The sequence below is a fragment of the Amblyomma americanum genome, chromosome 1 (genome assembly GCF_052857255.1).
Source record: "Amblyomma americanum isolate KBUSLIRL-KWMA chromosome 1, ASM5285725v1, whole genome shotgun sequence".
Lineage (NCBI taxonomy): Eukaryota > Metazoa > Arthropoda > Arachnida > Ixodida > Ixodidae > Amblyomma > Amblyomma americanum.
In genome coordinates, this window is record NC_135497.1 from 332,952,250 (window position 1) to 332,969,226 (window position 16,977).

Genomic DNA, 16,977 nt, shown 5'->3' on the forward strand with positions numbered 1-16,977 from the left:
AGATCGCGGGAGGTCGCACTATGTGGGCTCCTCCCGGTGGAAATGGTCGCATAGTTGTTTTCGACACGTAGATTTTCGTTCTGTCAACGCCACAGAACCCCGAATTCCGGCTGCGCCTCGCAGCTCGCCTCACATCTATATGGCTATTTTGGTTCAGAAGCATCTCAGCTTGTTACCTACAAAGTAACACAAACTCAGGGAAGATCGTAAATAATTTGCTCCTGCCGCGCTGACTAAGCACCTTTGGTGCTCGCCTATCTATCCAAAGGTCGCGGGATCGAATCCAACCCGCGGAGGCCGCATTTCAATGGAGGCGAAATGAAAAAGAGGCCCGTCTGCTGCGCGATGCCAAAGCATGTAAAAGAAACCCAAGGTGGTCTAAATTAATCCAGAGTCCTCCACTATGGCGTATCTCATAAAACACGTATGTATCACCTGTGGACGTTGAGCCCGACATAACATAACATAACATAACATACCGTACCGTACCGTACCATACCATACCATACCATACCATACCATACCATACCATACCAAACAATTTTGATCATATGAAGCAAAAGGGAAAAGTTAAGCAGAGCACGTAAATAAGAAATGCCGACTTCCAGGTCAAAAACGCAGGCCTCATCCATTACGCCACAGCCCCACTTTTTTAACGCGATCATGTACATTGACTTAGCCTATGCACAGAGGCTATTTACGAAGTGGTCCACTAACATGACGTAATACAGTGCACACACGTGACGTGCTTAAAGAGAAACTAAAGGAGAATACTAAGAGAGGCTGCTAAGTCGGATATGAACTGAGATGTGCTAAAAAATACCTGAGAACTAGCACATGCATGCACCATCACCTCACATTTGGCTCATTGAAGCAAAAATCTTCCCAGCGCAGGTAGGTCATCATGCATACAGTACGTAAGGCGCCGGCGCAAGGCGGGAATTTTTCAAGAAGCCAAGGACTTGAAAAATTAAAGACTGATCAGCTCACTGTCCGTTGCCTACAGGGTATTTACTAAGGTAACCGCTAATAGAGTCAGGGCAACCTTACACTTCAATCAACCACATGGTCAGGCAGGTTTTCGTAAAGGATATTCCACAATAGATCATATTCACACTATCAATCAGGTGATAGAGAAATGCGCAGAATGTAACCAACCTCTACATATAGCCATCGTTGATTATGAGAAAGCATTCGACTCAGTGCAAACCCCAGCAGTCATACAGGCATTGCGTAATCAGACTGTAGAAGAGCCTTATGTCAAAATACTGGAAGATATATATAGCAAGTGCACAGCTACCATAGTCCTCCATAAATGCAGCAATAAAATTCCAATAAGGAAGGGCGTCAGGCAGGGAGACACAATCTCGCCAATGCTATTCACCGCCTGTTTACAGGATGTAATCCGAAGCCTGAATTGAGAACAGTTAGGGATAAGAGTTAATGGAGAATACCTAAATAATCTGCGATTTGCTGATGGCATTGCCTTGCTGAGTCACTCAGAAGATGAACTGCAAATCATGATCAATGGGTTAGACAGGCTGAGCAGAACGGTGGGTCTAAAAGTTAACATGAAGAAAACCAACGTAATGTCCAACAGTCTAGCAAGGGAATAGCAGTTCACAATTTGTAGCGAGGTGCCGGAAGTGGTAAAGGAATACGTCTGCTTAGGGCAGGTAGTGACCGCTGATCCGGATCATAAGAGGGAAATAACTAGAAGAATAAAAATGAGGTGGAGCGCATATGGCAGGTTCTCTCAGATCATGAATGGCAGTTTACCAATATCCCTCAAGAGAAAAGTGTACAACAGCTGTATCTTACCGGTACTCACCTACAAGGCCGAAACGTGAAGGCTAATGAAAAGAGTTCAGCTTAATTAAGTTAAGGACAACGCAGCGAGCCATGGAAAGAAAAATGATAGTTGTAACGTTAAGAGACCGGAAGCGGACAGAGTTGGTGAGGGAACAAACGCATGTTAATGACATCCTAGTCGAAATCAAGAGGAAGAAATGGGCTTGGGCAGGGCATGTACTGCGAAGGCAAGATAACCGCTGGTCTTTAAGGGCAACGGAGTGGATTCCAAGAGAAGGCAAGCGCAGCAGGGGGCGGCAAAAAGTTAGGTGGGCGGATGAGATTAAGAAGTTTGGAGGCATAGGGTGGGCGCAGTTGGCAAAGAACCGGGTTAATTGGAGAGACATGGGAGAGGCCTTTGCCCTGCAGTGGGCGTAGTCAGGCTGGTGATTATGATGATGTTTCGAATGCTGGCTCTCTACGGAGAAGCTGTAGCTTACATATGCGAAAAGCAACTAAACTGAAATTGTTGTTGTTGTTGTTAGCCTATCAAAAAATGGCACATACCCACACTGGGGGATCGGCCAAGAATCGGGTGGCTATTCAACTGAACTCAGTTAACAAAAAGGAAAAGCACGTGGGAGCATAACACCGGTGAATTTTTCGTCAAGAACAGCAAAGGGATGAGTGTTTTGATTTTAAAATTTTAAGAATAATAATAGAGTGATTAAATAATAATGATTTAGTCAAAATGTAATAATTGATAGAAAAGAAAAGGTTGAAACACTTTTAACGATGAACGCGCTTCTGCGAGAAAACGTTCAACCAGCTGGTGTGTTCGTTCAGATTATTATGCGTGCATTCCCTGCCGACAGCTACAGCCGGCAGGCGACAGACTATAGCTTGGCGGAACGCACCCAGATCATTATCCGTTTATTACCCGCAGGGAGCAATTCACGCACGTAGAAATCTTTACGACCACGGTAGAATCAATCACAAGGGTCGTCTGCGATCCTTTACAACGTAGTTAGTCAACAAACAAGCGATAATGGACAGCACGAATCATGCTCGAATCGCTCGATTGCTGCTGCGCATGCACCTTGCCGCTGTGACGGCTGATTCGGCCGGCGGGCGAGTTCCGGTTTCCGGCCTTTGGAAGTGGCGCTTTTGTTTGGTCGGAGAGCTCCACCGCAAATAAGTCGCAGAGATGATGTACCTGCGCTCATTTTTCGCGGGCGGTTTGAATGTGAAAGGATTTCTGGACTTTCACCTGCGATTTGCCCATCAACGCAGCCGCCTTTCCACGCAGAAAAAAAAACGTCGGTCGTGTTCGCGAGGAATAAACTATCGTTAATGTTGGTTCATGGTTTATGGAGGTTTAACGTCCCAAAGCGACTCAGGCTGTGAGGGACGCCGTAGTGAAGGGCTCCGGAAATTTCGACCACCTGGGGTTCTTCTACGTGCACTGACATCGCACAGCACACGGGCCTCTAGAACTTCGCCTCCATCGAAATTCGACTGCAGCGGCCGGGATCGAACCCGCATCTTTCGGGCCGGCAGCCGAGCGCCATAACCACTCAGCCACCGCGGCGGCTATCGTTAATGTTTCCCTCTGAGTGCCCGTTTCAAGGCTCAAAGCGCCTACTCACAATCTGAGCATCTAAAAGGGAAGAAACGGTATACAGCACACCAACAATGGTAACCAGTCAAGTGGGAAATTCACTTTTCAAAGCACCATGTGGTTAATATGCATTTTCGAGGAAACAAAGGTTTCAGCACTGCGGTACAAAATGTGACTTTTCCGCATGCTGTGCAATCCAATGAGGAAGATCATGTCAAATGTCCCTTGATTATGGCGAGTTGCCATGAGATATTGCTCTTTGTGGGATATTAAAACGAAGCCTTAAACGAATGACATCCCAAAACAAAATTTCATCGCATCATTAGATGGTTGGTGGTATGTCAAACCGACTACAGTTAACAGAAGAAACAAATATTCCTTTCTGTACATCAAGGTTTGAACAGGGAAAGGTTCGGTGCGCAGTTCTTAAAAAAAAAAAGCCCCACCCCACCCCAGTCCATTTAATCATTTATAGGCACTGCCACAAAACGTCCCGTTGTACGCGGATATCAGCGTTACATGCTACATACGACTAACAGCAGAATGCCGCCATTACCGCTGCATTGCTGCTTCCTCGGGAGCGGAGGTAAAAGAGGATTTCAGGCCTCGTTCTCTCGGAAGCTTCTCCTCCGAGGCTCGATTTCTATGGACCAATGATTTCTATTCCTAGTAAAAAAAGAGCGCCAAGATCCAAGTATCTGCGGTGACACCGGAGCAAGCCGTTAGCGCCCAGTTTCAGGCGCCTTCAATTATGCAGCATTTTAAGATATATAATAAAACGAAGCAGCCATGCACTTCGCACGCGAGAGATCTAGAGAGATCTCCCGCCGCTCTTTCTCTCGCGTCTCCAGCGATGCACTTCCAGTTGCGACGATTTGAATAACATGCGCCGGATGCCGCATATCCGCCGCCTCGTTCATTATGAATGACCGAGCTTTCATTCCACTCGACCCCACTGCATCTCCCGATTTCCCGTTGGCTCCGAAGGTGGCGCTGCCTGCATCTTCGTTCGGCTTGCCCCACTCCTCTCAGGAGTCGGGGATTCCGTTCCAGCCTCGGGCATCACCAATAAATAACGTGAGGAGAGGTGCACTATCCACTGACTTCGCTGGCATGGGCTATTTGGATATGCGCAAACATGCCTGCGTATCTCTCCCTAAGCAATACAAATGCCGCCATTACGGCCACATTTCTCTTGGCACTCTATGTATAAAGACAACACTGGCGCACTGGAGCCAGCAAACAGCAGGGGGCACGCCGGGAAAGGAACACGGGGGAAGTCATGCGGGGAATTGCGCGCGTACTACAGCGCGAGGCCGAACGGTCGTTAATGTTGCCTGGGCGGAGAGGCCGGCATTCCTCAGATGCACAGTATACGCGCGACCTTGTAGACATTTTACGTCCGGACTTTGACCACTGGAGACGTATTCCAGACCGTTAATCGGGCCTCTTGCGCTGTACGCGGAACTTAATAATAACAATTGGTTTTTGGGGAAAGGAAATGACGCAGTATCTGTCGCATATATCGTTGAGCACCTGAACCACGCCGTAAGGGAAGGGATTAAGGAGGGAGTGAAAGAAGAAAGGAAGAAAGAGGTGCCGTAGTGGAGGGCTCCGGGATAATTTCGACCACCTGGGGATCTTTAACGTGCACTGACATCACACACCACACGGGCGCCTTAGCGTTTTACCTCCATAAAAACGCAGCCACCGCGGTCGGGTTCGGAACTTGGCCGCACTCTGTGCATTCGGCACACCCTCCGTGCAAAGCGACGGCTACGCCGTTGGTGGAAGGCATGCTAACTGCGCTGGGGAGGGCAACTGGCCGCACAGGCCGTTGTTCGCCGCTTGTTTCCACGTCGTTGCATGACGCACAGTGAATATGCTCTTTTTTTTAGGCATTCGTGCGGTTGTATAAGCAACATTCCTGGCGCATGCACTTTCACACAAACATATCAGCACGTCCAACGACAATTTCTGCATGGCTGGATATTCCAGTACTTACAAAACCTCAACGTACACACGATTTTACTCCCGAGAACGCACAGTCGATCGCATTTCGTTTAATGTTTTTTTTTTCGTCCCTTCCTCTTACGTTCCCAGAAAGTATTCGGACTAATCGTCTTGTTACTGCATAACGGTCAGACATTCGTCGCCACTCATGTGTGTACGTCAGCAAGCGAATTAGGTCAATTTTCCGCACCGCAGGTCTCACTCCTGACTGCCATGCGCAGCGGTAAGGTCCGCTTGCCACAACGTGCGATCGGTCTATAGAATGCAGGCAGCGACGTATGACTGCACACTATTACGAGCCTTCACGACAGCAGCAAAAGCTACGCAAGTTGGTGGTGCGCAGCGGTCCGAAAACTCCAATGACGTCACCAGCACAGCTGCCATAGCAACCATAAGGGAGTAAACAGAGGACTCAATGTATACATAGACATCCAATGGCATTTAAGTAAAAGATCTATAGGGTGAACGACTTTAGGTCAAACGCCTTTAGGTTGAAGGTCTGAAATATAGAAAACAATAAATTCGGCTTTCGAGCACTGATGCCGTTGATATTTTGCACGCAGTAAAAATGAAACAAGAAATTCCGCCAATTTATGCGCGCCTTCCGTGTAGACACAATTTAGACGTTCACATGACTCGAAAGCTTGGACACCGCTATACGGAAAAAAAGAAAAACGAAATAAATTCAGAAATATCCTAGTGTGAGATGCCCATCCTACTGACCGAAAAATAAGCGCATACAAGACAGACTGGGTCGTTGGAAATCAATCAGGCTTAACTTCTTCGTGGCGAAAGTGCGCCATATACGAGGCGTGCTTTTTCTTTGACTTTTTATTTTGCTTTCGATGTCCCCAAGCAGGCAGAAGATGCACCCCAGTGGATTAACCTCCCTCTCGTTGGCTGCAGAAGGCGAGCCCGCCGCCAAAAAGCTGCGTCGCATTTGGGACAGCCTTCGTTCGATCCTCTGATTTCCTGCTACACGAGTGACGTTTCATCTCCTTCTCTTCAGGCCTCTCCGGGGATTCGCGGCAACTGATAGCATTAGGACGCAACATGTATGCAACGAATCGCGAATCTACATTAAAGAGGAGGAGCTCTACATGCCGCACTTGAGCGGAATCTGGATTAGAGGAAAAAGAGTAAAAACAGCTCAAAGACAACATGAAAATAACTGTTTAGCAGAGAGCACTGCTACCGCTGTTGCTGCTTACGCAGCAAAGATGAGTACTATTATAATGAAACATAAAACAAACCCAATGAGAGGGTTAAAAATTGGAGGACGCTTAAGCTTCGCCTTTAATAGCAGAACGCGATAGCGTTATCGGGTCCTGTTCGCATCGTCTACTCAATTACCTAATTCCTCATTAGCGCGCTCATAATTACTCATGTAAGGATCATGCACTGCAAACGAGCCTTCGCAGCCTCTGGGTAACGCGCCCGTCTCGCAATCCGAAGGTCTTGGGCTCGATTCCTTCTCAAACCCAAATTGACCGAATTTTCTTTTCAGCTCAGTTTTATTGACTGCTTGCTTCCATCGGGATTTTTCGCTCACGGCCTACGGCCGACGGCGACGCCATCGGCTTTTCTTCGGCATGGCACCCTTAACGCTGTCGCATTTGAACGGCGTTCTATGTGGCCTTCGTCGGCCATAACTAAGAAGCAAGGCTATTTACGTCAGTTATGAGAAGAAATTTAATCTCACCACGTGCGCCGTTACGGCTGACCGCCGCACTAGTGAAACATGTAATGCTTAGGCCACACGGAACATAAACACCTTCGAACGCAGATTGGGGGGCAGCCGCCGCTGGAAGTCCGTTGGGAAGACCATCGCAAAAGACATGCGCAAGTCGTGGGTTTGGCTCCCAAAGACGACACGCTGTTTCGTTTGCTTCCACTTTCTGCAATATTATACGTCTGAAAACTTATCTGCACGGCTGTCGCTTCGCGTGTTATACATGCATGGCCGTGTGTTAGGAAAGCGGAACGTGCAGTTTTCATCAGCCAAAAGTAGCTAGTGAAACTGGCCAACTCACGATGCAAACAGTTAATTTGACAGCGTTTGTACCATTATTGCCCGCTCTTCCTTGCAATGCCTTGTTTTCTGCAAAGCCCTGTGTGTACATCAAACCTCACTTTTCTTTTTTTTGCAATAATTCGCCGTAGTGTTTAATTTGTATCCTAATCTGCGATTCGGCACAAAGAAGCAACATCAGATCGATTTTTTTTTTTTTGCTCAAGTGAACTAGTTTAATCATGTCGTTATGTTTTCGGAAACATAGTATTGTAGAACGAAGCATTTAACGTGCCAGCATTTCAGTGTTACTGCTTGAATCGCCACGGTAGACGGGGTGGTGGCGTGTCATTGTTGGTTCTAAAAGATACGGATTGCGACCTGCTTGATGAATTCTAGTGTGTTAACGCCTACTACGAGAGATTTACGCGCAAGTTCCGTCTACACGCATTTTCTGCGTGCTATCGCCCTAACCTCCTTTGATACGGACATTTGCATTGCTTTTCCGGATTACCTTCCTGAATTAGTGAATAAGCATAAACATAAGGTTGTCCGTGGTGGTGACCTAAATATGAATATGCTATCAAACAGTAATGCGTTGCGTGGATTAGATGCATTATTCAATTTTTACTGCTGTTTCAAAGCTACAAATATGCCAACGCGAGTAACAGAGGAAACAGAGACGTTATCAGACGTTTTTATTACAAATATTGATACAGGTCGTCTAGCATCTATAGTTATCAGTATCGCGATTAGCGATCACTTGCCCTTTTTTCTACTTCAACCATGCACTAAATCTTGAGAGCAGTTCGGAACGATACACTTATGAGGGCATATTAATTAATCTAAGGTGCTTAACTTTCGTGAGCACACAGCCAGTACTAACTGAGGCGAAGTTTTAAGTGAAACAAGTCCCAAAACATCGTGCAATAAAGTAATGATAAATTTCAACACATTTATTTTAAATACTTTGCCTACAGAGCCCTTAATCGACCACGTGAAGTTCATAAACCATGGATCAGCCCTGTTACTTCAAGGTATAAGAAAAAGCGATAAATTATACAACCTCTTGCACGTTGAAAACATTTAGGTTGTACGAGAACAAAGTGATAAAGATTCGTGCTGCGAAAAAAAAAGATCAAAATCTGTTTCTTTCGTCCAGCAGCAGTTGCGAGGTTCACGTTCGCAAAGCTTGTCGTTTAGGCACCTGTACGATTGACCTAGTGCGCGAACTGCATTCACCGCGTATAGCATCTCACTTTCTTGGTGGACAACACCATGCAGATGAATCGACCAGGTGCCTAAACGATAGGCTTCATGAACAGAGAAATAACATGAAAACATTTAGTGGAAGTAATCTAGCTATGCACTGCAAGAAGTGAGAGTGCAAGCCGTTTTTTTTTTATTTTTTGATAAATGCTCGCTCGTGCGCAGGAGCAAAGATCAACTAACCCGTGACTGCCACATTGAAGGAAAACTGTCAGCAGCCCGTCTATCTCCCTGTCACAGAAAGATCCGGCCTCCCTTGGTGCTGCGAATGGATAGCCCCAAGCATTGGCTGATAGTCCATCTTGTATCCTGGTTCTGCCGCTTTAGCACCCGTTCCTGGGTTTAGCGTAGTAGTAGTAGTAGTAGTAGTAGTAGTAGTAGTAGTAGTAGTAGTAGTAGTAGTAGTAGTAGTAGTAGTAACCGGTAGATGGTTGCCATGGGAACCACCGAGACAGTGGTTACCGTGGAAGGAGGAGGGCATGATGAGGGCATGATGAGTGTGGAGGAATGCGCAACCACAGCGTGGTTACGACCGAAGCGTTCCAGAGTATGACGACAGCGGAGGGCGTAACCGGAAGATGGTTACTACGGGAACCATCCGGAGTGTGCTAACCGTTGAAGGAGGAGGGAGAGTAATCCCTCGGCAGCTGTCTCGCAATACGCAGTGGTAACCGTCCTGCGAGTTTTCTTGTCTTGCCCCCCCTTCGGCCCCTCCTTAGGGCATGCGCTCGGTGCTCCACGTGTATCAAGTTCGCCCCGGTGTTCTTCGGAAATAAATTACTCGCAAGTTGGCGCCACAGGTGTGTGCTTCTGTTGAGCACTGGCTCCTGCATTGTGCTCATCCGCCCCGACGATCGTCCACGCATGCTCCTGCTCCCGGCACAACATATCTACCACGCCGGCGCTTTGTCTCGCGCTCGCGTGATTTGTTGTCAAGCATATGACGTGCCGATGATTGCGCCGTAACGTCTCCCATGCTGCTTCGCCTCTGCTACGATCGTTCAGGCGATGTCCGCCTGAATTTTCCGAGAATAGGAGCTGAAAGCCTTTCATATGCTTAACACGAGGCATGCGTGTCAAGAAAGTAAAGACAAAAAGAACAACACAGCTTTTGAAAAATTTTATTTCACAAAAATTTAACTCGTAACTTACTATACTACATTTCTTCTTTTTTTTCTACACATTTGCCGTAATTATCCAAGAACTTCTTCAGCCTGGGAAAGCAGCTTTTGGATGCCGCGGTAATAGAAGTCTTTCGCCTGCCAAATAAGCTACGTCATGACTTCTTATGGAAACTCATTGTCTCCAGCGAATCGTTTCCCATGGAGACAGTAGCTTCTTCAAATGAAGAAACCAGTGAAAATCACTGGATGCCAGGTCTGGGCTAAACGGCAGTACTCTCCTAAACCACCCACTTGAGCCTTGCCAGAAGCGCGGTGTGGACCCAAGTGTCGTCGTGAAGCAGGAGTACGCAGCTCGTCAACATTCCCCTCCATTTGTTTTGAAAGGACCACCGTAGCCGTTACAAGATTTCACAGTACACAGCACCGTTAATTGTTGCGACTGGAGACATATGAAGTCAACGAGCAGAATGCCTCGTCTGCCCGAGAAAACTGTGGCCATCAGTTTTCTGCTTGAATTGGAAGTCTCGAATTTGGGTTTTTTTCGGAGAATGCGTGTGGCGCCATTGCTGAGATTGTGGTGCGGATTCAGGCATGTGATGGAAAACCTGTGTGTCGTTCCCGGTCGCTACTGAGTACAGAAACTGTCCAGTCGTGCTGTATTTCTGTGTGTCGTATCTTTACGCGCAACTCTTCATGGCGTTGCAAATAAATCGACCTCCCTCGTGTGTGTAGCGCGTGTCAAAGCCCAGCGCGTAACCCATTTTTTCGTTCCGTGCTCGTCGGTGAGCATACCGGGCATTCACCTTGCGCACAACTTCTTGCGCCCTTCAATTGCGCCTTCATGAATCACCGTCTCCGTCGTTTCGGGAACGAGTTCATGCAATCGGCTAAGCCTTCACGCGCCTATTCGAACCAACTTCATCGTCGAAATCGCGAATAGCATCACCTCGATGGCGCACTGCCTCCCCGTTCCTTTTTTAGACATAAACATGTTATGCCTACCGAGAAATCACGGCGCCACTTCGCCACGCTCTGCCAATTCATAATGTCTACATAAACAACACAAACCTCTCTGTAATACCCCTGTCACACGGGCACTTTCGATCCTCATTGAGTCAATGCTCATCGAACTCAATGCAGATCGACGGTTGTCACACGGCCACTTTCAAGCGCAATCGAGCTCGACCCTGCTTGACTCAATGCCGATTCCTCGAGTGTGCTTGAGGTTCCAAGCACAATCGAGAACACTCTCGCTCTCATGAAGCTATAGAAAAAAAACACTAGTTAACAAAACAAAACCACAATTGTTGTTGTTTTAATTGATTAAAATGCAAGACAGAACATTTTCAGGTACTATGCGTGCTTATATGCAAACATGTTTGAAAATAATCTCCACACCACGCTCCAAGCTTCGCCGTCAGTGTAAACAAAGATGGAGTCCTCCTGCTCGCCGGCGCGCAAACTGTGGAGCGAGCGCGAGACAGCCGCTCTCATCGACTGCTGGCAGGACCGCCTGAATGATATGCGGCGCCAGAAGAGGAACGTCGCAGTGTATGCGGAAATCGCGGAGGCGTTGCGGATCCTAGGGTTCCATCGCACATCAGCAGGGGTGCGCCACAAGATAAGAAACTTGACGCAGATGTACCGGTAAGTAAGCATTTTTAGACGGCCTCCAACTTCGCAGGCACTGGCTTTCTCACCTGCACCTGTTCTGCTTCGTTGCTTTGAATTCACGCTTCACGAGATGTCATTGCGCTATAGCTGCATTCGATTCAGTGCTGGTTCACGGCACCAATCCTGAAAAAGTGTTGCCAGCGCGGTGCTGAACCAGTTCTGTGGCGCAGGTTCGACGCGTCAGCAGCGACAATTTTTAATCGAGCGCGTGCAGGCAGGTTTTGTCATCTGCTCACCGTGGAGGTGTTGAGTTCTCGCGTGTATTTTTTGTTTGCGCTGGATTTCGTGCCTAACGAGATTTGAGTCGGCCATGGTAGACGGTGACGACATCGCATAGTTTTTTGTTATGGAGTAGTTGTACTCTTCGCACAGTGAATACGAGGAAACCGACTCCCTGCTGTCTTTTGCCGCAACTCACTCTTGGACCGACGGCAGTCGAATTCCGAAGTGTTATAAAAGCATGGTTGTAAGCTGTTTCAATTGCGAGTTCGCGATGGTCTTCAGACAATGAGAGAGACGTTCGAAGAACTTTCGGCGCGTTTCAAGGCACCTGCATATTTTCCGACGCCTAGGGGAGGGTGCCCGCAAATTACAGCCGAGAACCCGCCTTGCTCATTTAGCTATTTGTAAGCAGTGATAAAAAAGTCCTTTGGTAGCACCAGACGGCTCCCCGCTTCTTAGCGCTAGCGTGCAATTTTGATTCATTACGTCTCCATTCATTTCAAGCCTGGCGTCTGAATGTAAAATCTGGTAGGCTTGTTTTTTTCTGTTTAATATGCACCTAATGACGGGCTTTTCTTTTCTCTTTTAAATGCACACTGCTCTGCCTTTATGTAAACTTGCGCAACTTTCCATCCTTTTAGGGACTTCAACAAAAATGGAACCACCACAGGATCGGGCGCCATCCAATGGCCCCATTACGCTCGGATCCATTCTTTCTTGGGGTCGTTACCAATGAACGACCCCTCACTCGTTCAAGAAACCCGCTGCTCTGGGGGAGCCACTGTAGAGGAGGTATGTAGATCAAATTTGAGATTGGCAGTGCACTTGCCAAAAATGTTGTGCCCGATCATTTCCTCACCTTTTCATTTACATCACCGAGAACTTTGAAAAATGGCTTTTATTGGAGTATCTATGATGTTGTGGTCATGAAATATGTGGCACACTGCAATACTAAATAAACGTGTCAAGGTGACATCACATACAAAATGCAAACAGCTTGACATTTTTAGTCTGTCTTTCAGCACTGCTGCACGTTGCCTAGCACACAGCATGTGCTAGGTTGCATTTGAACCATAGTGATGTTTATTTCTAGTTCCATCATCTCAACGACATATTTGTTAGTGCTGTCATCCTGTCGTTTAGTGCTACAAACCATCACATAATTCAAAGCATCAACCACCTTATGTTTCAAGTGCGGTCATGATGTCTACAGAATCAGCCATAGGTGGCACCTAAAGGCATTTGCTCAGGCAGTAAGCAAAGAAAACATGACCTTTGAAGAAACATTGCCAATGTATTTTGAAAGCCTGATTAAAGGTCAACTTCTGTCCACTAGATGGCAAAAGAATATAAGTGGGCCAGAAACAAAATCCGTCTAATATCACTGCTTCAGTTCACAGCTAGTCACTGGAGACATCCTTGTTTCACACACGCTTGATCCCACACTTCTCGCTTGTCTATGGAGCAAAGACATTGAGAGGCAAACATCATAAATTGTCACGCAGATCATTCTTGGCATGGTGGTGGACGCCGACACCGGGACCGCTGAGGATGGCAGCCCCGCACTGGAAAATTGGCAGGAGCCCGCATTGAACGCGGACGACAGCAGGGCCGGAGGTTTTGCAGCCGAGTCAGCGACCATTGAAGATGGAGGAGCTGAGGGGCAGGCAGGCATCCGCGAGCAGCAAAATAATAGAAAAAGGCTGCGGACTGCTTCGTCTGACTTTAGGCAAGCTTTGCTCACGGAGCAGAGGATGCTGCGTGAGAGCCTTGAAGCGTGTCACAGCAGAGAGATGGAGATGAGGCAGCGGCACTTGACGCTGCAAGAGAAAATGGTGAATGCCATAACAAAGTTTTTTGAATCAAGTTAAGAATTTTTCTAATTTTTTCAGAGTTGTATGTTTCTATTTTTTTCGGTTTTTACTTTGCCTATCGGTTTTTTTTTTGCATTAGTTTTCAGACTCGTCGGATTTCTTAATGTTTTGCCCCTGCTTTCATATCAGCAAGTGCCTGCGCGATGTTGAGCAGCAATTTGTGATATTGATGGCAGTGTTAACCACATGCAATATGGAATCATCTGATGTGACTCCAGATTTTGTTTCTTTTCTTTTTTGTGCGCATTTTTCCCATTTGTTTCAGCACCTGCGCAATGTTGTGCGGTGATTTGTGGTACTGAAGGCTGTGTTAACTATGTGCAATATGACGTTATGTAATGCGACTCCTTTCAGATTTTATCTATTTCTTTTTGTTTTCCTTTCTTGCTGCTGTGCATTTGTTGCACTTGTTTCAGTGCGTGCGTGATATTGCGCAGCAATTTGTGATATTGAAGGCAGTGTTAACCACATGCAATATGACATCATCCGATGTGAGCCCAGATTTTGTCTCTTTGTTTTCGTGCACATTTTTTGCTTTTTTTTCCAGTTCCTGCGCAATGTGGCACAGTGATTTGTGGTTTGTGGCTGTGTTAACTATGTGCAATATGACATTTTCTAATGCGACTCCTTATGATTTTAACTATTGTTTAGCATTTTTCGCACTTTCTGCAGTACCTGAGTGATTTGCAATAATCATGGCTATGTTAACCACATGCAGTGCGATATCTGAGGTTACTCCTTTCAATTTTGTCTTTTATTGTTTTTCTTCCTTGCTGTATTATGCTTTTTACACCTGTTCCAGTACCTGAGCATATTTCCAGTACCTGAGTATGTTTCGCAGCAGTTTGTGATATTTTTCGGGTGATATATACTGTAGCAACAAAGCATTGTGGGCGTGTTGGTAATTCATGGTCAAACTACAGGACCAGCGTACAAAGACGAATGACAAAATAAAGCCAGCCAGTGTCTTTTTTGTCTTGTCCTCGCATCTTTTTGATTTGGTTCCGTTGAATGTGATATGTACATTTTTTTGTAAACTGTTGGCTGTGAAGCCTATAAAAAGGTATAACTTTTCAAATTTTGATTGCGTCTCCTGTGTGTTCCATTATCTTTTCACACAGTTTCTTGAAGTGAATGGATTGCACCAACTAGCCAGCCAGCAAACACGGTTATTGTAAATGGATAGCACGGTTTACCTCAGTTCTGTGCTCGCTGCTTGTAGTACTCTAGTATTGCAGCTCATACTGCAGCACCAGTTGCGGTTTGGTCATCTGTGACTCTCTGTGGCTGCTGATACAGGGCCTCGGAAACTTGTGCATCAGAGGTCCAGTCTTGCATAACTTGGTCCCCAAATGCTTCACAGATGTTGTTCAGCATGCAGCAGGCGCGGATCACCAGTGGAGCTGTATCCATGCTGCACTCCATCCTCTTCATGCAGAACCTGAATCTTGCCTTCAGTCTGCCAAAGGCGTTCTCAACTACCCTTCTAGCCTTTGACAGGTGGTAGTTCAACCTTTTCATATCGGCATCCAAGTGGGCGCTGTGGCTGAAGGGTTTGATCAAGTGCGTTGTGAGGGGAAATGCTTGGTCGCAGAGTATTAATGGAGGCACAGCTGTTCCACTGAAGACTACAGCTGGAGCCTGAAATGTTGGCCCTTCAATAAACTTTGCCAGCTGGGAGCGTTGGTAGATGTAGGCATCGTGGCAGCACCCTGGTGATCCAACGTTCACGTACTGAAAGCGGTTCCGGTGGTCTACCAAGGCGAGCAGCACGATGCTGTGCCTGTTAAAAGAAAAACAGCATTAAAAGAATTCCTCACAAATCATGGACATGCACAATGACTTGTGAACTGAAGACTTTTGCATTAGCAAATTCGTACTGCTGCAATGCTGCCTTTATGGCTGCAACATGTAAGCTCTACATAAGCCAAATATGTGATCACTCACCAGCCTTTGTAGTTGTAGTAGTCTGGTGCGCTTTCCTTGGGCGGCGACACGGGGAAATGGCAACCGTCGAGTGCCCCTACCGCTTGTGGGAAATCGCAAACGGCGCCGAACTCTCTAATGTGGTCGCCCATTGCGTCTGGAGAGGGCATGTTTATCCACTTGTCCTCAAGTAGGCACACTACGGCGTCACAAAACTCGCGATATATGGTGTTCACGGTGGATCGCCCCAGGCCGAAAAGATTGGCCACAGACCTATCCTCTGCCGAGGAGCACAGCTTATACATCGCCACTGCAACGCGCTTCTCGACAGAGATGGCCAACCGCATATTCTTGTCGACGCGCTGCAGCAGGGGCCGGCAAGCTTCGACTATGTACCGAAACGTCGGAGTCACACGGCAGCTCTGTTTAAAGAACCGTTCACCGAGGTGGGGGAGAGTGTCCTCGAACCAGCGTTCGTTTCGATTGTACATCCACCTTTCCCGCTGGACTGTACCATCGCACGCAACCGTAGCTGCGATACACAACCCGTTCGCAAAAAGGAGCCGCCTTTTCACACTGTCTGTCTGACATTTAGCCGCCTCAATCTCGACTTCGAGGTCAGCAGCCTCCACCATCATAAGAGCAATCCCACGCTTCCTTTGTAGACTCATAATAATCTACACAGCTGTGACAGCAAAGCTTTTGGTTTTGGCGCCAACCGCTATCACATCTGGCTACGGATTTGGCTGCCGCTGCCTCCGGCTGCACAGTGTTGCCGGACATCAGCATGTTATGGCTGTCGGTGGAACATTTAGCGCCACCTAACACACATGAGCGAAACTTCTCAATGAGCATTGAAAATGCCCGTGTAGCACCGGATGTTTCGAGCGTGCTCGAAAATCTCGATGCAGATCGAGTTCAATGAGGATCGAAAGTGCCCGTGTGACAGGGGTATAAGTGTCCGGTGTGAGAAAGAGTTTCGGTTCGCGAGTGGGAGTCAGCGCTACTCGGCCAGGCGCTGGCGGAGGACTGCACATCGGAAGGAGAGCGAAGCATTACAGTGCTGCCATCTCTCGACTAGTTTTGTGAAAGGGCGGCCGGCATCAAGGCCGGTCTCGGGGTGCGGGGGTAGGGTGCGCTCGCTGGCACACGCTGTATTCCACTTTTCGGACACGCCTCCGACACGCCTGGACGGAATGGCATAAAACGCGATCATAAACGCGAACGTTCCACTTTGGGCAGCCCTTTTTTCACGTACCAGGTGTCACAGGGAAGGCTTTAAGTAATTGTCAAAAACAGGTTTTTCGGGGTAAAAATATGGCTTTTGCGGCATGGTATTGCCAGGTTTGGCAGACGCCAGAAAACCGGTGAATTATTTTAACTAATAAGGTGGCTAACTAATTTTCAATAATTAACTTTTTAACTATTACAGTTAGGAGCCCGGTTGCAATT

General features: G+C 47.2%; 3 protein-coding genes across 3 annotated transcripts in view; 1 reads left to right on the top strand and 2 right to left on the bottom strand.

Moving 5' to 3' along the window:
* The window catches only part of LOC144115510 (solute carrier family 25 member 35-like), a 51,267-nt gene that overhangs the window by 20,511 nt on the left and 13,779 nt on the right, over nucleotides 1–16,977 (bottom strand). The window lies entirely within an intron of this gene.
* LOC144115508 (uncharacterized) lies at nucleotides 10,406–14,780 on the top strand. Its single transcript, XM_077649917.1, has 3 exons — nucleotides 10,406–11,476; nucleotides 12,367–12,517; nucleotides 13,231–14,780. The coding sequence occupies exons 1-3, from the start codon at nucleotides 11,262–11,264 to the stop codon at nucleotides 13,594–13,596; spliced, it is 732 nt and encodes a 243-aa protein (XP_077506043.1). The 5' UTR covers nucleotides 10,406–11,261; the 3' UTR covers nucleotides 13,597–14,780.
* LOC144115509 (uncharacterized) lies at nucleotides 15,342–16,826 on the bottom strand. The gene has a single exon (XM_077649918.1). It carries the CDS (start codon nucleotides 16,194–16,196, stop codon nucleotides 15,543–15,545), a length of 654 nt encoding a protein of 217 aa, XP_077506044.1. The 5' UTR covers nucleotides 16,197–16,826; the 3' UTR covers nucleotides 15,342–15,542.